This window comes from Aricia agestis, chromosome 6 (assembly GCF_905147365.1).
Source record: "Aricia agestis chromosome 6, ilAriAges1.1, whole genome shotgun sequence".
NCBI lineage: Eukaryota > Metazoa > Arthropoda > Insecta > Lepidoptera > Lycaenidae > Aricia > Aricia agestis.
The window spans coordinates 7713255-7738788 of NC_056411.1; the positions used below are offsets into that span (position 1 = coordinate 7713255).

At 37.8% G+C, this 25534-nt stretch overlaps 1 protein-coding gene and 1 long non-coding RNA gene across 3 annotated transcripts; one reads left to right on the top strand and one right to left on the bottom strand.

Moving 5' to 3' along the window:
• Positions 1-4010: 4010 nt before the first annotated feature.
• Positions 4011-8357, bottom strand: LOC121728286. The gene is made up of 3 exons (XR_006035769.1): positions 8232-8357; positions 7592-7597; positions 4011-4022 (listed from the first exon to the last, which is right to left on the bottom strand). It is a non-coding gene; the product is annotated as an uncharacterized LOC121728286 (long non-coding RNA).
• On the top strand, positions 4268-24443 carry LOC121728285 (serine protease gd-like). 2 transcript variants are annotated; one of them, XM_042116434.1, is made up of 7 exons: positions 4596-4755; positions 6907-7204; positions 13345-13477; positions 18574-18683; positions 19683-19826; positions 22465-22576; positions 24267-24443. In XM_042116434.1, exons 1-7 carry the CDS (start codon positions 4715-4717, stop codon positions 24437-24439), a joined length of 1011 nt encoding a protein of 336 aa, XP_041972368.1. In that variant the 5' UTR covers positions 4596-4714; the 3' UTR covers positions 24440-24443. The 2 variants fall into 2 exon arrangements, with proteins under 2 accessions (XP_041972367.1, XP_041972368.1); XM_042116433.1 differs by lacking the exon at positions 6907-7204 and having other exon boundaries at positions 4268-4755.
• The last annotated feature ends 1091 nt before the right edge of the window (positions 24444-25534 follow it).

Here is a 25534-nt window from a genome sequence, read left to right on the forward strand (position 1 = left end):
GAAAGCTAATGTAGAGCATTAGGTACGTGGCATATCTCTCTGTGCCTATCGACAACTCTTACAAACTTCCCCCGACAATCCCTGTAATTGCACATTCCCGTTTCATCAGCCCCCCGCCCGCGCCTCAGCCCCCTGCCCCATCAAATTTGTCAAACCGTCTCCGAGTCACAGATTGACAAACTTTGATTACCTTATAATAATTTCCAAGTAATTAAACTATGGCACGCGCAAAAATTAATTTTCTCTTGTTTATAATAATTTTGTTCCAGCGTCGGGAACGAATTTCTGTCTAAAACTTGTTGTTTATCGGGAGTTTTATTCAACTTTTACAAATTGCTTCATCGCGAAGTTTTTAATTGCCAAATGGGGCTCTTTATTGCGTTATATTTTAGTTGTATAAGGCAAAAAGGCGAGCTAAGGTAAGATAAGCCGATGAACGGAGTTTTTTGCAGCATTGTTTAAGCCCATTGTGTCTCCGTTACGAAAAATGTTAAAAGTGTTCAGTTACATCAGCGCGAGATGCCCGCTTCATTTTATCGGCGTCAAAAATGACTATTATAATTTATAACTATAAATACAGTTGATTTATAATTATAATGATATAATAGAATTACTTACAAGAAAAACGATTAAAACATTGTATACACATGGTTTTTTTATTGTATTCCATTTAATAGGATTTACTCTGATGATAGAGAACCGACGACTCTTGCCATGCAGTCGCCACATATTATTATCCTGTGCCTCCAGGGTATCTAGTTACCTACTCTGGCATACCTACTAGGTTTATGTTGTAAAAATTATAGTACGCCCCCACCTTCGTCACGGCAAAATTCATTCACCGCGCGGAACCGTACATTTTTCCAGGATAAAAAGTATCCTGTGTCTTTTCCCGGAACTCAAAGCATCTTCACACTCAATTTCAGCAAAATGGGTTCAGCTGTTTCGGCGTGAAGAGGTAACAGACAGACAGACACACTATCGCATCATCAGTATGGATTACCTACTCTGTGTCCAGGGTACAAACCCAATGCAGGAAAGGTGTAGATCGTTTTCCCTTTCACGACAAAAACAAATGAAAATTAATTGTGGCAATAAAAAAAGCCTGTTTCTTTAATTTCAAATATCTAATAATGAAATTATTAACCCTAGAATAGTGTAAGCAAACGTCACAGAACTCACAGACTTGAAGGGTTGAAGTTATAAAGGAGTGCTTGTTACTATAACAAGTGTTGAAGACTGTGGAGAGTCTGCGATGGCTAACGAACCCTCCAGGAGTAACGAGATAAGGGGGTGGAATTTTCAGAGTCGGAGAATACAGTGACCATCGTCTTGTTTATTAAAAAATACGTGTGGCACTCGGAGTCTGCCGCGGTTAAGCTATTGCATAGCATTTTTTTATCAACTTATGCATAATGCAGCTTAAAAAAATGATGTTTAGACATTTATTATGATAATTTTGGAACGAAGTTCCTTATCGCGCGTTCGGCTTAAATCTGAAGGCTAGACAGAACGATATTTGACCTGGATTTGACCTCGACACTTTTTTATTAGTACCTGCATGTTAGGGGCAGAGGGCGTTGATAGTAAATATTCCTGTGCGTCAACTAGATGGCGTTTTTTAAATATTTTTTTGAGTGTATATGTATTATGTATACTTACAGGTTTTTTGAACATAAGAAATAACTTAGTTCCATTCGGCAAGTTTTTATTAGTTGTTGCTCACTTTGTACAAGTCAAATTCAAGCCCATAAGGTGTAAATTATGCTGCAATAGAAACTAGTCTATCCCACCAACTTGTTACGTTTCCTGCCGGACATGTCAATCAATTCGTTCAGTAGTTTCGCAGCTTATTCAATGCAAACAAAAAATAAAGTCCAAGGCTCAATTTACACCGCCGCGAAATGGAATGGAAGCGACTTTTTGCAAAAAATCGCTTCCGTTCCATTCTGCTGCGGTAAAAATTATTATAAATATTGGCATTGGCAGTGTGAAATAACTATCCCTCGCGTCACGCGTGACACTTTTTAAGATATAATGATCGTGTTTTTTTAGATCTAGGTATATACTTTACTAATATTATAAATGTGAAAGTGTGTCTGTCTGTCTGTCTGTTACCTCTTCACTTCCAAACCGGTTTTGCTGAAATAAGAATTTTCGTATGGAGATACTTTGAGTCCCGGGAAAGGACATACGATACTATTTGTCCCGGAAAAATGTACGGGTCCCGCGCGATAAATGAATTTTGGCGCAACGGAGTTGCGGGCGTCATCTAGCAGTAATAAGGGTGGATTGCACCAACTTACTTTGACTATAACTTTAATAATAAATGTATTTTAAAAAGATAAAACCGACTTCAAAATTGTACGTAATTGAGAATTAAAACTCCCTATCTCCTAACCTACTTAACCAATTTCGATGAAACTTGCACTATTCCCTAAGTTCAACAATACCTAGTACAAAAAATAAGAATCACTTGAATCGGACTTCCGGAGATTGCAGACACAAACATAAAAACATACATACATACATACACTTGCGAAATTTGGCACATTTGTTCAGATGCTGATATAGACTAACATAATATACTGGGCCGTTTTGGAAATATTACATACATATTACGTCGAATTGGTAACCTCCTTTTTTTGAAGTCGGTTAACTATTTAACCATAACAAAATGTCAAATGAACTGTCAAATCCCTAGTAAAAGTTCGTAATGTACGCGATATTTAACGATAACCTTAACCTTAACTATAATAACGTTTCTGGTGCAACCCACCCTAAGTGTGAAGTTTGGTAAAGTAACCTACTGCTAATTATTATATTCTTCTGTTTGTTTTCTTTAAGTACTTATAAATAAACTTATAAACTTAATAAAACGAAGTAGAATTCGGTTTAAATGCGAGCTAAGCCTTTTCTGTTCATTAGTACATTCCCAATGCCTTTAATGAATCGCGGTTAACAAATTGGAACGGGTGGCTGCGAAACTTGAAAATATTGAACCGTCATACTTTTTAGTCTGTAGGTACCCACAAGATGGGTATATATATTACAAAAATGACGAACCTGTGTAATTTGGTCGCGTTACGTCAAACCCAGTCGACAGATTGCGAATAGCATCATGTGATGGGGATGATTCATAGGGAATCAGTTTCTTCGATGGTACAGCAATATGAGTATAGGTACTCATATTGCTGTACCATCGAATGAATTTTGGAATTTGTGTAGTAATTAGGATTACTACACAAATTCCAAAATTCATTCAAATATCAATGCGATGTAAAGTATTAAAAAAACATACACGATCCTTGCAAAGGACAATCGAAAAATACTAGTTAAATTTACGAAAATTTCAGAATTCGGAGCTTCATATTCCCCTAATTGGAATAGGCTATTGATTTGGCAATTGTAATTGGTAAAATGAACAATAGATTCAGTAATAATGTCGATTGCGTATTGGTTTGTATTGTTTAATACTGTGTTTTTCAACTTGTGGGTCGCGACCCCCTGGGGGGTCTCGAAGCTCCTAGTAGGGAGTCGCCAGAGGTCGAGAGAAGCAACGGGGAAAAAACAAAAAGAGATCGGAAATTGTTGGAGAATTTAAATAAAAAGATATTATATTTTCATAAACATACATAATATGTACATGAATTAATATGAATTATAAAACAAAGGGTGAGGGAGCGTGAAATATTTTTTCATACCGCGTCATGGAAAAGGTGGAAAAACATTGGTATATTATAGTAAAATATTATTGTTTTCAGTAGCAAAGCTACCAATTCGTAGGTTTTCTTCTTTACTTGTAAATATTTGTAAACCTTTTTGTTTTTGTATTAAAAATAGAGTTTTTACTAATTTCAACAAGGGCGCCAACCATTTAGACAAGTTTACATTATACCCAGTAGGGCGTACTTCCAATTAAATAGGTCTTACTGCCGCATTCAGAGTGAAACCTTAATTACTTAAATGTAATTACTTAATTCAAAATTTTGACATAAGCCCCATACATTATCTGTCAAACTCTTCATTAAATTGAAGGTTACATTTAGGTACATTGTATATAATATTGTAATTATTTTAATCAGCTGACAGACCCTTAAATAATTTAACATAAATGCACCTTCGATTTTAATCAAGCGGCTACCATTTTATTAAGTAGGCAATTCACAATACATGTACGTAGAGCCTTCTATTTAAGACATTTATTATTACCTATTGTTCATATCATGTTCCCGGTACAGTAGCGTATTGCAAATCGAAATTCGAATCATATAGGTCAACTATTTCGTCAACAAAGAAATAAAACAAATGAAATATTTATCGTTAACGAAAATGATTATTAAGTTGTTAATTTTGTTAATAATGATAGTGATGTTGTTTATACTATCGACGATATTGTACAGTGCTCGATACTGGCGGGATTTACATAATTACATAAACGCAGATATCAAAATAAAACGGATTCCCACAATAACTGAAATGAATATAACGATAGTGGATGAGATTATTTTTAACGCAACGACTGAAGTGTACGACGATACTACTGGTACTATTGACGATTACAACGACTACTTTTCTCTCAACGATGTAGAGAATAGTAGAGAGAAGAGAAATCACTTCAATATAGATGATTTTGAAGTGATTAATCCGGAAGACAATTTAAAAGTTATAAAGGATTTGATAGATGAAAGCAAATTGACTACTTCCAATCATAATGATGTGGAGATATTTGAAAATCACATTCATAACAAGGAGGTAAGTGGTCTGACCATAAAGTTAATATACCTAGCGGAATAGAGCAACAATATCAAGCTGTCAAACGAAACCGAAATTGGTTTCATCTGTGTCATGTGTCTAAAAATATGTGTACGTATACACTTACACAAGCATGATTGAACATGATTTCTATGAGATTTAATTGTCTACGTGCGGCACGTGCCGACTGGACGTCAAAAAAAGAGTGCTGCTGTCATGTATCACACGTCTCTTTTTACCTCGCAGTATTACTGATAGTGACATCTCTCTTGCTCAGGCCTTTGTTTCTCTATTCCGCTAGATATATTAACTTTATAGGTCTGACTTAATTTCAATATTTTTCATAACTACGTGAGTATTACTGTTATTTAAACCCCTTTTTTTTAGGGTTCCCTACCCAAAGGTTAAAAACGGGACCCTATTTCTAAGACTTCGATGTCTGTCTGTCCGTCTTTCTACAGGCTGTAGACTCAAGAACGGTAATAGCTAGAGAGTGAGAGAGTGAAATTTTCACAGATTGTGTATTTCTGTTGCCGCTATAACAACAAATACTTACTAAAATAAAATAAAATAAAAATTCAAAGGGCCCATACAACTAACGTGATTTTTTTGGCCTTTTTTGCTCGTAATCAATAATGGAAACTGCTAGGCACTTGAAATTTTTATGAAGTCCTTAGACTTTATAACTATGTCTACTTTAATAATTTATAATCTACGAATAATAAAAACTAAGGAATCGTAACTCCCATACTATTACCTTTTTAAATTTGGTTCCTTTTGATCTGTCATGTAACGTCAGCCTAGTACCGCTCAAGGTCACCTAAATATTGCAAAAGGTACACTTTTTTGACAAGTATTGTGGAGCATGTTTTTTGACGGAGTTACTTTTCCTTAGTTTTTATTATTCGTAGTTTATAATAATATTTAAGTAAAATAAAAATTTAAAGGGGGCTGCCATACAAAGTCACAATTTTTGGCCTATTTTTCCTCTATAAAGGTACGGAACCCTTCGTGCGCGAGTCCGACTCGAACTTGGCCGATTATTATTATTATTATGCACCCAAATTTATTATTGTAGATATTAAAATTTCACCCGTAAGTTTACAAAATTTAACCGGTCCCCTTCCGGGCAACCTTCCTTGTAAGTACTAAGATTATCTTAGATAAATGATTGGTCTCGTCACTCGTGCGCGAGACCAATCATTCATCTAAGAAGATTATTTTAAAATGAAATCATAAGAATTAATAAGAGAATTAATGAAATAATAAGAGTCTGGACTTTGGACTAATTTGGCTAAAATTAGTCCAGACATTCTTAAGTTGTAACAATACACTGAATTAAAGCAAATTTTTATGTATTGCCATTTACGTAGATGTATACTTTGATACATCAAATGAAATTAAATAGCATTAGAAATTGTGTTAACCTAAATCTGATTTCGTCAATTTTAAATCAATCATTGGCATCAAAAACAATTTGTTATTGATCCTCGTTACCGCAAGCACATCTCGAGTATCATCCCATTCTTGTCTACATTAATCCATCAAAGTCAATTTGCCACGAAATTCTCAAGGCGAGGCCATTGCGTAACACCAAACATATAATGAGCATGAGCTTAGATCGCTAAAGTTCATTACAACAATACGTACGAGCAAAAAACCCGCGCATTTGTATACTATCATGCATTAAGTGCTTACGTATTTCAAAATGGCGTGGAAAAATATTTTGTTTTTTTTATTAATTGCCAACGGTGCACGGTGTGAGTGCGATAGCTACTCGAGCTGCGTCGGATCGTTCGTGAGCGACTTTTTCGGTGCCAATTATTTTAAAAATATAAAAAGTTTAAATACAGAACACGGTGAGAACGATTTGAATAACATCATCGCTAACGTATCCAGCTTTTTGCAAACCGAAGTAGATAACGACACGATCATCAGCCACAACGTTTTTCGAATCGACAACGATACGTCGGTTCTCGTGCGAGCGATAAACATCGGCGAAGATATTGACTTCTACAACTTCGACGAGAATCAAACCTTGATATCACCGGAGGAGTTCGGCGTAGAAGAATTTTTGCCGGGCAACGCCAGCTCAATAATCGAGACGATAAGCAGGAACTCCACATTCCAACCGTTAGTGTTTAACTTCAGTGAGATACTGGTGCCGGTTAATTTCAATACTACACTGTTTCCGCAAATAAAGATCGAACACTACGAACCCGAAAGAGATCAACGCGAAAACGAAATCTCCGACGTCGATTTCCAAGAGTACTACGATTTTAATGAAGATAACAGCACCGATTACCCAATAATCGATTACATAGACTTATACAAAGATACGACTAATGAAATATCGAATTCGACGGACCGTTACGATATCGATGAAGCGGAGAACGAGCAAAACAATGAGGAGGTTCACGTTAAGAAATACGAAGACAATACGGTTGACGTAAGTGTTCTAGAATAAGCTCTAATTAACCCCAAAATATTTTAACGTGTATTGTTTTACAAAGACACTCACGGTTATAATATTTTGATTGTGTTCATTATAATGAGGTTTGTTTTTGTCGTCGAAATGTTTAAAGACAGTAACAAATTAAATGAGCAGCATTTAGTAAGAGACATCAAAATGTGTACGGAAACCGTTCATAAAACATTTAAATTACTGTAACGAAATGATAGACATTATATCGCTTTAGAAAACATTAAAGTTACCACTAGAAGTGTTACAGAAAAAAAAGCTTTAAACATTTTTTCAGCGCGATTTTCATCTTTCTACAGTTAACATCAAATGAAGTACATTTCAGTTGTGCAGTCAAATAATTTTTAATCTCACCAAGTTCTTTGTACGTTAAATCGCTTTAAACATTCACCACTCAGTCCTTTCAATTTACATTTTACGTTACTGTAACAAAAATATGACTTTGAAATACAAGTTTCATTTACGACTATCATACAAGGCGACTCTTGGACTTTACGATTTTTAAACGATAATTATATACCTAACTGATAAATCAATTTAGCATTGTATGTTTTTTTTTTCTTTTTCACGCAAAAACAAGATTTCTGATTTTAGTGTGGTTGTAGCGTTACTTTTGTTGGCTTTAGTGAAACGCTTAGGGTCATTATTTATCCCGTAAAAGATCTGAGATGCCGTGAAATACTGTAAAAACTAACGATCGTATAATAAAAAAGTTTCTTAGTGTAAACTTTTTGCATAAAAAATAAATTTTACTCAACAGCTTCAGAATGAGGGTTATTGTTTTATAACCTACCCCGATATGCGGGCAACTATAATATTTTATTAAAAACTTAGACTTATACGACTTACGACCCTTTTTGAAGTGTATTTAGTTTTAGATAAGCTTTTACTTTTAGTAAATAATAGGACATAATAGGCTTCTAGCGTGACAATATTGCAGTTATATTATTACTTACTGCAAAATTTTCACGATAGAGGCAGCACCAGCGTATACAGTAAGGGTCAATTTATAATAGGGCAGAGTTGAATCGCAGCGAAGCGCGTCGAAGCGTCAAATTCGCAACAAGTCGAACGAATGCGCGCGGATTCACCAGAGTGCCTACAGTGATGACACGTAGATTCGCTTGTGTGCGCTTGAATGCGCGAGAATGCGCGCGCACCAAAAAGCGGTGGTCTAGCGAATTCGCCAAGGTGCGCGTGGATGCACGCGCATTTTTATATTCTCAGAAGTAATATGTGCGTTAACGTTTTGGAGTTATCAGGTTGAATTTGTTATGTTCAGTTTTATTAATTCGCTTCGATGCGCTTCGAGTTTCGACTCTGCGCTAGTATAAATTGACCCTGAACAAAAACTTTTGTTCGACGTTTGACGACATGACGTGTACAAAATGTCGGATTTTGGTCGGATTATTTACTGTATGTGCTAGTAGCGCCCTCTACTCCGACCTTTGCGCAATATTTCCTATAATTGCCAAATAAAGTAAATATACGCTTCATCTGAATGTACCCTTAACATACGAACACCGGTGTAGACGTTGTAAAACGAAGACTGACTATGTGGCAGTTTCAGTTTTTACTGTCCCAACTTCGAATCCCATAATAAGCAGTAAATTTTATTTTGACGAGAACTTTTCATAAAAAAACGGTCAAGTGCGAGTCGGACTCGTGCATGAAAGTTCGGCACAAAACGGCTAAAGACAATGCTCACTATTTGCGTCGTGATTCGTGACTGATCTTTCTTTATATTTCCTAGAACGATTTTACGTGAACTTCGTCTTTTTTCCTAATATAAACCTTCCCTCAACTTGCACGAATATTTCAAGACTAAAATAACTAATGAATAATAAGCCAAATTGGTTTAGCTTTTCCCGAGTTTTATTGAGACTAAAAAAACATTTTTATTTTAGACCCAATATAATATAATGTCTACTAAAAGGAGTGAGCACACTGAGACGGGCTGTGCCGGGGCTCATCGCAAAAATCCGCCTTCATACAATTTGTATGGAAGCGGATGCGCGTATCGCACACTGTGTCGGGGCGCAGCGGATTTCCGCTTCCATACAAATTGTATGGAGGCGGATTTTTGCGATGAGCCGCGGCACGCTGAGCCCCGGCACGGCCCGTCTCAGTGTGCTCACTCCTTAAAACAGATTACTGTTAAAAAGAAATATCAAGGTATAGACAGACATAATTACTCATAGTCTCAGTTTTCATAGTCTCAGTTTATTTGTCCTTTGGATACGGAACCCCAACGAACGCGTTATTACAACTTGACTGTCAATATCATTGTTTTACAGAATGAGCTGAACTTTCATAATTATCGAGACATTTCATATCGAGTTTTGATGTGTATTTCTATTTTGCAATTTTTGCTGTTGCTGCTGTTAATGAGCTTTAAGAATGATAAAATTATTCGTTCACTGACACAAAATGGAAAAGCTAAACAAGATTAAACAAAACATCAAACAAGATTATTATGTTTTTCTATTAGACAAGTTGCTTTCGACTTTAAAGTCTCACTTTAGGGGTGTCTGGCAGTGGGAAGCAACTATTATAAGTGTGAAGGAGAAGATTCCTAGAGCTGTCCCAAAGAAAAAAAAGAAAAAAAATTGAGCTCTATACTTTAACAAAGGTAAGACCTATACCACTTGGTAACCTAAAGTAAAAACTTCGGTCGCGGCCGAAACTCCATAGTTAGTTTCTGGTAGTTCTAAAATCTTATCTCTAAATGGGACATAAATACAGAAAAATTTTCAGCTTTTATAAAATGACAAAGATGAAAGATATCGCTTTCACTAGCGCTTACTCTATATTACAAAATACGAAAAACATCGTAGATACATCGATGGACACCTTCCACGGTCTCTGGTGTACACTCAGTAGCGGCGTTAAGGGGGGCGAAGCTGGGCGACCATCTAGGGCTTTTTTAACACTTTTTTGCTGGTAGCAACCTGGGCGCCGAAAAAATCTGGCCCAGGACCGTTGGTAGTGCTAAAACCGGCACTGTGTACACTGACCCTAATTTATGTAATGATCAAACGCGGAACATGTTTTTTGTAAGCTATTATCGCAATTAAACACAATTAGTTACACAAAATATACATTTACATTGACGAAATTAATTCACACTATTGTTTATGGTTACTTAATTATTATACTCACCTCGTGTACGGCTGACAAAACGTTTTTAACTCACAAGCTATAAAAATAAGCCAAGATTCAGCGACAATTAGACATTCACCATTTTAGGAAAGCAGTCTTATTGTAGAGGTATATGACCGCTATAGAGCAACTATATGGACACCCCTAAAGGGACTGAAGTATTAAACTTTGAGGTGGTCTGGGTGTGGGAAGAGACTGTCATAACTTATAAGTCATATGTGTCCAGCAATGGGAGACGAGATTCCTATAACAGCTATCCCAAATGAGATAAAAAATTGAGCTTTATCTATACTTTATCGAAGGTTAGGTCTATCTAACCTGAAGGTCTACATTAAGAACTGGGTACCTCCTAAAGTAACCCTAAGAGCGCGTTCAGACGTGCGCGTGTTCTCCGCGTGTTCTACAGCGTATGGCAAAACACGCGCGCGGCACGCGCTGAACCTGTGCAGAACATGCGCGCAGGCCGCGCGCGTGTTTTCCCATACGCTATAGTAGAACACGCGCAGAACGCACGTCTGAACGCGCCCTTATAGAGATCGATCTTACCTCTATATAATAAGGGTCATATATTCATACAGGAAAACTTTTAGCTTTTATAAAATGAGAAAAGTCTGGCTGTTGCTGGCTCTTGGATTATTATAAGAACTTTGTAACTTAAAGAATAGAATCTTCTTTTTTTTCCTATTTAAGTACAGTACATACCTATCGAATAGTATTGAAGACGTCTTTTACTATTGAAATTTTAAAAAGATTATCATTTACTAAAACACAAAGCATAACCATTTTTGTTGTAATCGTTTAAACTTTCTGATACAACGATATAAGGTAGGCTTTATTTAAAACGCGGCCTTCATTGGGTCTTATCTACTAAATCCGTAGACTAAATCTTAGCCTTTCTCACAGATTCGTTTTGTTTTACAAAATATGTTAAATGTATAATTGTATTATCCGGTATACACGAGTAAGTAAATTAGACTTTTAAGAAACGAAAAGATTAGATTTGAATTTCGTTGACTTTAGAGATGAGTACCTACTTATTAGGAACTCCTAATTTAAACAATTAATTCAACAGGATGTAATTTACTTTCCATCAGGTGACCCGTTTGCTCGTTTGCCCCTTATTTTATATTAAAAAAAAAAACAATCTCATACATTTTAGAAAAGATTTCATTAAAATATTCAATGTAGAGTTAGAACTCTTCATTAAATGTCTCTGAGAGCAGCCGTGTTATACTAAGGTACCATTGCAGAAGAATCATAGGCAGTTGACAGGTCTATGTCATGTGTTTGGAATACGTCAATTCAATATTGATTTTCATCTGTCGGCTGGGTTTAACGGGACCCGTCACGCGACATAATTATTAATTACTTACGTTCGTAATCTGCCTAATGCCTATGGATCAACTTCTCTAATAATTATACGGCCGTTCCCAATATTTGATCTATCTCTGGTTTTGCCCTACTAGAGATAGGAATAGCTCCCAGATTGAATATTGGGAACGGCCGAGTCTTTAGACTATAGGTACATAGGTAAATGCAATATAAATCGAGAAATAGCAAAGTATATTTCCCTGATAATTTATTATTGTGTTTGTATAACATATAATACAAGTAATGGATTGTTGTGGTTAATAATTCTCGCCGGCACGCGAGGCAGTACATCAATCACGTGCGTGAGAAAGACAGGCCCTAACGTAGAACGCTTCGACACGAACGGGTCGGCCTTCTTTAATACTACGATCATAATATTAAGTCCCACACCGGTTTCGATGACGGTGGCCGGTTTCCATCCGACGCATGGATCATCTTACTTGTCAGACAATCAGGTAATCAGCCTGCATTGTCTTAACCAAACTTGGAAATAACACGTTTCCAACGCGCAAATCAAACCCACGACCTCTGAGTCAAGAGCTGCCCTTTAAACCACTGGACCACGGAGGCGTTCACTGGACTACCGTTATACCATCACGACTGATCACCACCGACGTGAACTTTAAGCTTGGTGCGATTTAAAGTCAAAATTTAGTGACTATAGGTCGTATAGTAATAGAGCAGTAACTAAAGGGCGTTTGAGCTTTTAAGGTTAGTGGTAAGGTCAGTAAAAATGTAACATCGAGGAAATTGATTCCTAGGCAGTTGACGGACCTACGTCGTGTGGACGGCTTATGTCAATTCAACATGTTAGCTGTGAATTGTGATCGGTCGGCTGGGTTTGACTTAACGCGACCAAACTATTTAGGTCCGCCATCTGCCTAGGTATCAACTTCTATGATACTAACCTATTGAGTCACGTACCTGTACAGGTGCGTGACTCCAGCTCCATAGATACATGCTTATTAGATTTCTTAGAGAAACAATAATATACAAAAAAATTTAGACCTTGACAAAAGATTATTTTTACAACGACAACAAAATAGTTTTTGTTTTATTTACAACTCTTTTTATTGACCATAATGATGGTATTGTCATTATGATAGTGTGTCTGATGACTCTAATCACACAGAACCTTGAGACCGCCTTATTACATTCTCACGAATCTCCAAAGATGTACAGGAAAACTGAATCAAACATACAAAAGTGTTGCTAAAACACATTCTTCATTGTTTTGTTTTATTGCGGCCAAAATGGGGTTGCAGAAATTCGCATAGTATTATATCATAGGAGATAATATGGAACTGCTTAATAAAGGTGAAATAAAATAAAAATAAAATAAGTATCTACTTGGAAAGGTTGTGTGTATTAGATAGATTCTAAATAACCACTGGTCCACTTTTGGTAAAATCATGTAGAAAATACATAAATTAATAGCAACGGGAAATTAAACTAAGTATGTCGGACTGATAGACTTCCCATGGAGTTTTCTTAATGGCCCAATAACTAGCGGCAGTAGTCGTGATTCGTCATTTTATAAAAGCTGAAAGATTTTCTGTACATTTTTTTTTCAGGACAAGGACAACGTGCAAGATGCGCAAGCAATATTTCCGTGGATCGCGGCCATATACATCAAGAACGACACCGACGACCAGTTCAAGTACTACTGCGATGGCGCTCTGCTCTCCAACAAAACTATTGTCACAGGTATGAGAACATGGAGGTTGTAGCGCCGTAGTCCTGAATCGCGCTATCGACGTTTTCTGAGTGTATTATACAAGGTGTAACAAAATTAAGTGATAATACTTTAGGGTTCGTGTGTGTTCCTTGTAGAGAGTTCGCTATGAAAGTATCAGTCACTAAAAGATCAATTTTTTTTCACTTTTGTATGGGCGAGTGTCCCAGCGTCACGAGTTTCCCTATACAAAAGTGGAAAAAAACAAGAAACACATACACACTCTAGAGTATTATCTCTTAGTTTGGTTACACCCTGTATACGGTATACCTCAGCTGACAAAATATGACAGTGGGCTTTGACCTTGCTTGGTCCCTTTGGAGATTCCACTGACGTTGCCATCAAAATAAACTACTTAAAACCCGTAGTTTCTAGATGTTTTGGAACCAAAAAGGTCTTAGGAAGGTCGTTTAAAGGTTTTATCCAAAAAACTTAACGCGGCTTGAGATATTTAGACTCTATGAGCGACGCGCTACATACTTGCCTATACGTACCACTGTTTGTGCCATAATATAACGATTGTTCTCGTTATGTCGTAAAAGGTTTTATCAAATTAGCCGCTTGTGGATGAAAAAGAAAATAAATGGCGCGCTTTCCGATGCCAGCGCCACCTTAATTTGCCGATACGATATATTATAAATTTTAGATATAGAGTATTATGGCAAAACAATGTTTGCCGGGACAGATAGTTTTGATATATATATAAAAACTATCTGTCACGGCAAACGTTGTTTTGCCATATAAATAATTTTAGGTATGAAAAATAGATGTTGGCCGATTCTCAGACCTACTCAATATGCTCACAAAATTTAATGAGAATCGGTCAAGCCATTTCGGAGGAGTATGGCAACGAAAACTGGGACACGAGAATTTTATATATTAAATTTTAGATATAGAGTATCTATATATATAAAAATGGATTTTCAAATGAGTTAGTCGCCCTAAAACTCGAAAACGGCTGGACGGATTGGGCTGATTTTAGTCTTAAAATATTCGTAGAAGTCCAGGGAAGGTTTTAAAGTGACACAAAGTTCACCGGGGCAGCTAGTTTTTCATAAAATTTACTTTGAGTCCCGAGGAAGGACCTATGTCCTTCCTACTAAAAACAGGATTCTTGTTATTCCGGAAAAAATACGGGTCCTGACTCTAGTAGTTAATAAATTAATAAAAATTTTCTATGGCTTTTAATATTTTGAGGCGGCCTATTTCTAAACTAACCATAAAAACAATTTAAAATGGTTACACTCCCACACTATTAAGAGGAGTCCACACCGCCGTTTTTCCATACAAACGTTGTCCCCTGTTTCCTCCCTGGATAATGCCGGTAGTGTTATGATTTTTTCCTGAATATCTATGGCCACTATTAGCATGTCCCTATGTTTTCTTTTTTTTCATAATTTTATTATTAAAAAGGATAAGACCGTCCAAAAACCCAAAAAAATGGCCAGATTTTCCTCTGTGTTCAAACACCCGGAAAACAAAACTGGCTAAAATATACAAAAAAAAATAAAACATAGGAACACAGCTCAAGCCTTGCTTTAATTCTTAATGAAAAAAGTACATAAATCGGTTAAGTTTTGGAGAAGGAATCAGCGGACAACGAACCGAAGGTTTTCTGTTCTTTTATTAGAACTTTTGTCGTGTTGTCTCTATCGCGCTCTGCGGTGGGAGACTTGAGATTGGTGAGATAGCAATACATTTTCAAATACCTATTTTCAATTCCTCTCGCCCCTGGTGTATCCTCTTAAATTATTGTTCTAAAGTATTTTCTAATTAAAATACTAATAATATGTTGGCTTTCATGTTATCATGTTTTAGTTATCGTTTTGATCAATTATAATTACATCACATAGGCGATGAAATGATCATAACAAATATAATGATATTAGTGGATATTACACAATAATTGTCTGCACTGCGTTGTATTTGGTCTGCGGCTAATCAACCGCATATAATATATGAATCTACATTAATTTTGTATCCCATTTATTACTGATCACTGCTCACATACTAAATTATATGAATCAAATATTATAATTAAACGAACTTTTGTTGGCCACAAAATATATTATTTTCATACAATCGTAGGAATATTTTAAATACATATACTTTGATATTATCATAAATGCAAGTGTGTCTATCTGTTACCTTTTCACGTCCAAGCCGCTAAACCGATTTTGCTGAAGATATGGGGATACTAATGAGTCCCGGCCCCCAGGAAAGAGCATAGGCTACTTTTTATCCCAAAAAAATGTACGGTTCCCGCGCGATAAACGAATTTTGGCGCAACGGAGTTGCGGGCGCCATCTAGTGACTAGTCCATAACAATATTATTGTCATTTAATCCATCTGTTCACGTTCAAGCCGAGGAATCAATTTAGATGTTTAGTTTTTACCATCGATGAAATCGATTCATATTATTCGGTAGAACTACATAATAAGTACATCATTTGGGCGGACCATGTCAATTCAATATTAGTCGTGTCCTCTTTGTTTGATATCTACGCGACCAAATTACGTAGGCGATAGGTACGACGCCATCTAGTCCTATGAACCATCAACCTCTCTGATAGTACAATGTAAATTAATTTGGGTTCCAGAAAAGGACACAGGACCATTTTATGGTGTAAAATTTGTCCATAAAATGACACTATGAAACGCATAATATTATAGACTAGCTGTTGCCCGCGACTTCGTCCGCGTAGACTTTAGTTTATAGTTGTTTCCAACCCAACCGCATATTTTTCCGGGACAAAAAACATTCCTTTTCAAATTAGTATCAGCTCCAATCTCCATGCCAAATTTCATCAAAATAGATTAAATAGTTTAGGCGAGAATCATATAAATTTATTGTGCGGGAACCGTATACAATTTTCCGGGATAAAAAGTATCCCTTGTCCTTTCCCGAGACTGAAAGTATTGCCATACTAAATTTCATCAAAATAGATTAAATAGTTTAGGCGATAATCATAAAAGTTTATTGTGCGGGAACCGTACATTTTCCGGGACAAAATTAGTATTCGGACCAGTAGTTCCTGAGATTAGCGCGTTCAAATAAGCCCTTTCAAATAATTTCCCCCCGTTTTTTTCACACTTTCCTCTATTTCTTCGCTCCTATTAGTCTTAGCGTGATAAAATATAGCCTAAAGCCTTCCTCGATAAATGGGCTATCTAACACTGAAAGAATTTTTCAAATCGGACCAGTAGTTCCTGAGATTAGCGCGTTCAAACAAACAAACAAACAAACTCTTCCGCTTTATAATATTAGTATAGATATAGACTAGCTGTTGCCCGCGACTTCGTCCGCGTTAACTTATTAGATCACATCGCAAGTATTGTACAAAAATATTCAATGTACAGAATTGACTTTCCTACGATTTTATTATATAGATGTTCAGCGCGGCTTCGCTTGCGTTGTTTAGGAATTTCACGAAACCGTACATTTTTCCGCAAAAAAATAGCCTATGTCCCTTCACGTGGTCAATTCTTCGTGTTTGCCAAATAATATAAAATTTTCTCCAGTAGTTCTTAAGTTAATAAGCAATTTCATATAATTTCCCCCGTTTTTTCCATATTTTCCTCTATTTACTCGCTCCGATTAGTCTTAGCGTAATAAAATTTAACCTATAGCCTTCCTCAATAAATAGGCTATCTAACATTGAAAGAATTTTTCAAATCGGACCAGTAGTTCCTGAGATGAGCGCGTTCAAATAAGCCCTTTCATATAATTTCCCACGTTTTTTCCACATTTTCCTCTATTTCTTCGCTCCTATTAGTCTTAGCGTAATAAAATATAGCCTGTAGCCTTTCTCAATAAATGGGCTATCTAACACTGAAAGAATTTTTCAAATCAGACCAGTAGTTCCTGAGATTAGCACGTTCAAACAAACAAACAAACAAACTCTGCAGAATTATAATATTAGTATAGAAGTATAGATTAAACAACACAACAACATTAATCTATAATTTTACATCGAGGCGAGTGGGGTGACATTTTCATTTTTTAAAGGCACGGAGCACTAGAAAGGGGATTATTCTCAAAAAGTATAAGGATTTTCCGTCTCGAGATATTTTTTGTTACAATACACAATTATGTATGCCCTTTTTCTTGAATATCTAAGGAGACCGTCGTATAGGGTGTTTTAAGTGTGCTTACGAACACTCTCAATAAGTGAATTATTTTTTCTGTACATTTTGTTCGAGCGTCCCATATTATGTAATGAATATTTTGATAATAGAGACTTTAATACACTGTTGTGGTTCTTAAACGAATTGTTATTATTTTAAGACCCAAAATGTAAAACTACTACTACTTGCTACTAGTACTGAAGCTAGTATTTTAACGGGACTTGTAACTGTATTAATGCCTGTTTTCACCAACCGCCTCCTAAGTCCTAACGCTAAGTGGTCCCCTAGCGGCCATTAAGGGTACATATTATCCTTCAAGATTTCACAAATTTTTGTGTGTCACGTAACACGTTCGTCCTTAGGGCGTAAGAACTTTTGCAAAACATTACTTTTTTTAATGTGTTTGTTTTAAGAGATATTTGACCCGCAAAGATAGCGATCTAGGGAACACTTAGCGTTAGGAGACCGTTGGTGAAAACAGGCATAAGTATGTTTGTCTGTCTGTTGCCTCTTCACGCCAAAGCCGCTGAACCAATTCATTGAAAGCTATGGATATAGTTTAAGTTTGAAAGGACATAGTATACATTTTATCCCGTAATTAACGACTAATGAGATGTACCGACTATATCTAATATAATCTTTATAAATATTATATGATAAAATTCTCGTGTCACAGTGTTTGTGCGCGAAATCCTCCAAAACGGCTCAACCGACTTTAATGAAATTTTGTATATTGCAGATGAGGGACCTACGGCTTGGTCTGTCAACTGCCTAGGAATCAATTTATTCGATGGTGCATTCGTTAGGCCTGAGAATAGGTTTTTATATCTACTTTTTGCATTGATACTGGGAATAATTTATATGGCAAAATAACGTTTACCGGGTCAGTTAGTCATGCTATAATAAAGATCTTTACATAATGAAATATAATATCTTGCAGCGGCGAGGTGCATTCGAGGCACGAACCGCAGCGTGGCGGCGGACGATATTATAGTGCTGCTCGGCAAAAACTCCCTGCAAACTACCAGCGACAATGAGATAGTTGCCAAGGTAAGAATTATTATCGTGAGTTGAAGCTTTTTTAATACGGAAAGATATTGATTAATAAATCGCCGTTAAATGCGAAAGTGTGATTATACGTGGGAGAGCCATGCTTCCGCACGAATGGGCCGGCTCGACCGGAGAAATACCACGTTCTCACAGAAAACCGACGTGAAACAGCACTTGCGCTGTGTTTCGCCGAGTGAGTGAGTTTACCGGAGGCCGAATCTCCTACCCTATTCCCTTCCCTACCCTCCCCTATTCCCTTCCCTTCCCATCCCTACCCTCCCCTATTACCCTATTCCCTTTTAAAAGGCCGGCAACGCACCTGCAGCTCTTCTGACGCTGCGAGTGTCCATGGGCGACGGAAGTTGCTTTCTATCAGGTGACCCGTTTGCTCGTTTGCCCCCTTATTTCATAAAAAAAAAAGTGTGTCTGTCTGTCTATCTGTCTGTCTGTTGCCACCTCACGCCCAAACCGCTGAACCGATTTTGCTGAAATATGGTATGAAGATACTTTGAGGCCCGGTAAAGTACTTTTTACCCTGAAACAATACACGTGCGGTAAACGAATTTAATATTTTGATGCAACGAAATTGTGGGCTTTATATGCGGGGTATACCGTATATAAGTAGGTAGGTACGATACGTGGGAGAGCCATGCCTCGGCACAAATGGGCCGGCTCGACCGGAGAAATACCACGTTCTCACAGAAAACCGGCGTGAAACAGCGCTTGCGCTGTGTTTCGCCGAGTGAGTGAGTTTACAGGAGGCCCAATCCCCTACCCTAATCCCTTCCCTACCCTCCCCTATTCCCTTCCCATCCCATCCCTACCCTCTCCTATTATCCTATTCCCTCTTAAAAGGCCGGCAAGGCACCTGCAGCTCTTCTGATGCTGCGAGTGTCCATGGGCGACGGAAGTTGCTTTCCATCAGGTGACCCGTTTGCTCGTTTGCCCCCTTATTTCATAAAAAAAAAGGTACATAATATAAACGAATTCCATTTCCAGGTAGACGAAGTATACATTCACGACAACTTCACCGGGGGTTCTGAGAACGATATCGCCGTGCTGTCCCTGGAGGATGAGGTGGAACTCAGCGAGAGCATACACCCAGCTCGCCTGGGCGATGAGACGGAGTATGATGAAGCATACGTGAGTAAACTGGATCCGTACTAATATTATACATATATGCGAAAGAGTGTCTGTCTGTTACCTCTTTACGCTTAGAGCTGGTACACATTGGGCGTTTTGAAGCGCACGCTTTGCTAACGCGCGTTTTGAGAACCCCGGATTGTATTGAAGCGTACACATGCAAGCGCGCGTTATTGGCGCCGGGGTTAATCCGGGGTTCTCAAAACGCGCGTTACCAAAGCGCGCGCTTTAAAACGCCCAATGTGTACCAATGCTCTTAAACCGCTGAACCGATTTTGCTGAAATTCGGTATGGAGATACTTGGAGTCCCGGACGAGGACATAGGATATTTGTTTTCCCGGAAAAGTGTACGGTTCCCGCGCGATAAGGCGCCACAAAATTGCGGGCGTCATCTAGTACTAATATAGATGCCTGTCTGTGAGAGAAAACCGCTAAGGGAAATTCGGTTAGAGCACTATTTGTTTTTTGGAGCTTAAATATACAGCGTGTAATAAAACAAAGTGATAATACTTTAGGGTGTGTATGTGTCCCTTCTATAGACCTAACTGTGAAAGCAACAAAAAAAACAATGCGGATTTTTTTTTGTAATGGCCAAATTCTTGACGTTGGGGTATTTCTCATAGAAATATAGAAGAAAAAGGTAACGCTGCTACTTTCACTGTCAACTTTTCATGGCACATACACTGTACACACCACAGACATAGATCAAGATAGATACCGCATGTCGCTCCATTTGTACGAAAACGAGCATGCCACTTTTTTCCTTCCTACTGTGACGTACCGATGATAAGAAATTTGTCAATTATCAAGGCCAACGTTTCTTTTTGAATTTATTCAGTTCAATACGGCACCTTTAGGCATTTAGGCATTTTTAAAATTCCGATTGACGTCCGATTCCGGTAGCAAACTAAAGAACAGACTTTCGAAAGACGAGCATTGCTCGTCGTTTGGGAACGCGATATGGCACGCGAAATACATATAGGTACATGCGGTATCTATCTTGATCTATGTCGGTGGTACACACCCTGGCTAAAGTTAATAATATAGTTATACTACAAAACTAAGTGATATTCATTTATTTTTATTACAACCTGTAAGAACCTGTGGAAATAAATTTTGTACCTTTTAGCTTTCCTCACAAATTTTTATTACAACCTGTAAGAACCTGTGGAAATAAATTTTGTACCTTTCACTTTTTGTCGGCAACTCCTATAATTAAATAGATATTAAATTTCTATAGAGGCTGAAACGAATTCTTAGAAAGCTTACCTGAATTATTAAGCCGAGACCTATATCGACGTGGTATTAAACGTCCCTTATCTCAGAATTTACCGATTCTGCTAAATAATCTTACAAGAAATCAGTGAAATGAAATAATTTATATTTTTTCCGTTCCGTTTTTAACTAATACTAATAGAACGTTATTTCCACCGACTGGGGAACTAACCCGGCGAGAAGAACTGGCTTATGGCATAGTTACGATAATATGGCTTTGATGCAGTCTCGAATTGAGACTCTCAATAAATTTTAATGTTTTTTTTTTTATGAAATAAGGGCGCAAACGAGCAAACGGTTCACCTGATGGAAAGCAACTTCCGTCGCCCATGGACACTCGCAGCATCAGAAGAGCTGCAGGTGCGTTGCCGGCCTTTTAAGAGGGAATAGGGTAATAGGGGAAGGTAGGGATGGAAAGGGAACGGAATAAGGGAGGGTAGGGAAGGGAATAGGGTAGGGGATTGGGCCTCCGATAAACTCACTCACTCGGCGTGAAACAGCGCTTGCGGTTTTCTGTGAGAACGTGGTATTTCTCCGGTCGAGCCGGCCCATTCGTGCCAAAGCATGGCTCTCCCACGTGTACTCTTCATTAAGTAAGTAAATTGAAGTTAAATCATCATGAAATATCTCTGAGTGCGGCCGTTAGACAGGCAACGAAGATGCACCAATGTTGAACTAGAATGGCAGAATCCAGGTATGGCTCCTCAACTATTTGGGATAATAGTAGGCGGACTAACCATTAGGACGTCAATCCCTTACATCGTGGGTGGTAGATCATTTAGTTTAGGAGTACGAAAGTGATCTTTATGTCCTACCTCATAACGGTTTAAATGTCAGAAGTAAAATAAGTCTAAATAGATTTTAGTTAAAGGTCGAACAAGTACTTAGCACAGGAATTCACAGGATATCGTGTTTTCATCTAATTGGGTAATAAAATTTGTTTTGACATCTAGTTATTTATTATAACAATTAATTAGTATTAATTAATACTCACCTATTTACAGTGACGGATTAAGACTTCTTGATGCCCTAAGCAATCCATGCCTGTGGCCCCTGTGGGCCCCCCTATCCGTATCTCAACTGGAATCGGTCTTTGAACCTTTACTCTTCTGGTGCCCCCTCAGACGTGATTCCCTAGGCAATTGCATAATTTGTTTATGGGTTAATCCGTCACTGCCTATTTATTTAAAAAAATAACCTTATCAATCTTAAAATTATAGGCTTCTTTTCACGAAGGCTCAAGATGAATAACCACAATTAGTGCTGTACTTTTGCGCAATCAGTGTCAAATATCTACAATTGAAGGGAAATATTATCCCCAAACTGCTGCAAATGCGGGTAAAGATTTTTTTTTTCTTTTCAGACAACAGGCTGGGCGTTTACCGGCGAGCTGTCGGCGATACACTTTCAGAAGGACAGCAACTGTAACCACTACTTGCAAGATAACAACACTTTCTGTGCTGCCTACGGAAACGGTAAAACTTTTATTGCGTCGCGTTGCCGTTATACACTTTTTTTTATAAAATAAGGGGGCAAACGGGTCACCGGGTTATATGACAGCAATTAACTAGGAAAGTAGGTAAACAAAATATAGACTGCAATTTCATCATCATCAACTTACGACTCTATTCAAAATGACTTGGTTTCTCCTCAGATAGAGTTGATTTCAGTGTGCTATCCCGCTACGAATTAAAACGATCTAAGTTCATTTAAATGGACCGAAAAAAATCATCAGAAATTGTGATTAATGATATCTATTGGCTGCAACACGAAGTCACGTTTCACTCTAGTGTTATCTATCCAAACTTTTTAACCCCTTAGGGCTTAGGGGATGAATTTTAAAATACTTTTCTTAGTTGGTAACTTTGTCTGGTAGCTTTGCCTTTGATAGATGCGCTAAAAATGCAATCTGTTTATGACTTTGAACTGTGATATATTTTATCGACATTAATAATGTACTCAGCTATATGTGTTACGGCTTTTAGTAATCGATGAACTAAAAGAGTTCGAACCTTTTTAATAGAGCGTGGCATACCTAATTAGGTATGCAAATATGTCCGTGTGTACACCTATGAAAAATACGCCAATCGAAAGAGAAGATATTTACAATCAATAAATATTTTTTGAATACTAAGATAATTTGAGTATCGGAAAGGGACAGCTCTACCTTTTTGCGATAAAACTCTCCCAGTTTTATCGCAAAACATTATAAGCTGTTGAACAATAAGAAGCTTATGGACAAGGTTTAATATAGTGCTACGTCAGTTTCTACGACGCGACGTCATGCCGTATATCGTGGCACGTCACGATGTCGCGTCGTAGTTTTTTACGATGCTCGTCGTGGATTCCCACGACACGAGGTCGCATCGTGAAACGACGCCGCGTCGTGGTATGACACGACGTCGTATCGTGTTTTTGTGTCCCGGCCATTAATCTTCTTACGGATGTTATGTAACATCGAAGAAATGTATTCATAGGCAGTTGACGGACCTACTCATTTGGTTGGTTTAATGTCAATTCAATATAGTCGCGATCTGTCGGCAGGGTTTGACAAAACGTGACCAATAAAAATTAGGTCCGCAATCTGCCTATTCAGAATCAACTTTTTTGAGAGTACGTCTATCGCCATCTATAAAGCTAGTTAGCCGCAAATCGTGAAATGTCAGTTGCTTACTATGTAGCCTTCGAAAGTGTTAATAGCTCCCACACCGGTTTCGGTGACGGTGGCCGGTTTCGTTGAAACCAGGCCAGCTACGCAGGAGTAATTTTATAGTGCCCAAGTGTGTGCGCAGTACACAAGAGCACTCTCTATTCCTTTACTCTCATAACCCAGTGGGACGGCAGACCGACACGACTGGCGAGAGATCAGGCGCAGGACCGACTTTTTACATGCCCATCCGACGCATGGATCATCTTACTTGTCAGACAATCAGGTGATCAGCCTGCATTATCCTAACCAAACTTGGAAATAACATGTTTCCAACGCGGGAATCGAACCCACGACCTCCGAGTCAAGAGCCGAGCTCTGAACCACTGGACCACGGAGGCGTTGTCGAAAGTGTTACTGTATTATTGACCATTGACCTAAAGAAAACCTTTCAAACCTGCATCTGCATGACTGACTGCCTTCGTAAGTCATAACACTTCTTTCAATTCCTGTTTCAGAAGTATCAGTGTGTCCAAGCTACGGCGGTCTCTTCGCCGTCCAAGCCAACAGCACCTGGTACCTTCAGGGTATAAGAACAGCCGACCCAACAGAACGGGCCATCTGCATCAACAGACCAGTGGTCTTCACGGCGCTAGAGTATTACTACCCTTGGTTATCGCAGTTCGTTTAATTTAAAAATAAAACTTAATTATATATTTTTTTAATATTGTTTTTTTTTTATTGTATAATACCTACCTCCCCATTCCCATAAAATTTTACTGTTGAAATGCAATTTGACTACTTACTCTTATATACTTACGGCGGACTTACTTTTCGCCATAGATTCGCCTTATTCCATTAAAAATGAGCTCATGTCTAATCCTTATACCATTAATTGTTCAGCTGGATACAAAGCACCCAATATCCTTGTTAGACGCGAAATCGTTAATTATGTGAGGCCACATACCGGCTCCTAGTTAGGTGGCGGCGTGCTGCTGCATAATGCACCTTCTATTACCCACACCTGTAGCTGAATGGAAATATGTTAGTGACAAGATGCCGGATTTCTGTTGCATTTACTAGCTAATACAGGGAGTAAAATAAAAAAGTGATAATACTTTCTGATGCAGGTTGTAAGAGCCAGAGGCAGCCAGGCCTGCGTTATTTTATAAAAGTTGAAAGTTTTGTACATTTCCTATATAGCGGTTAGAACGATCAGCAACTATGGACTTTGGGTTGCCGTAACTTTAGGATGTATGTGCTGACTTCTGTTAAAGTTTAAAGCAAAATATTTTCAAAATATTTTCTTCGGGATAACTCAAGGAATCTCGTTATTCCTGTAGTTAAAAACTTTTAATTAAGGCGCTGTGGTTGTTGCAACTACGTAAAATGGGTTTTTAAAACACGTTTTTAGTAAAGGAAATGTCATTATTTAAGTATAAAATAAGAACCGTTTTAAAGTGTCCATGGCGTGATGGACCACAATTAATTAAAATTCGAACGAACGAACGAAACGAAAAAAACGAACGAACAGTCCATAGACGGCCACAATTTTATAATAAAAAAAAAAAATTCCCTTTTAAAATTGAGAAAATTTCCTATACGCAAAGTATACCCAAGTAGTCCCACCGTTGCCACTAGGAAATCGGAGCTTAATCGATTCGCATTGTTTAGCACAATGGCTCCTTGCCCTTATTGTTGTGTCAATCACACGGTGCGGGTAAACTAACGTTTTGGTGCTAAATCGCAAGACTGCATTAGTTTTTTACCCGACTACGACGAAGCC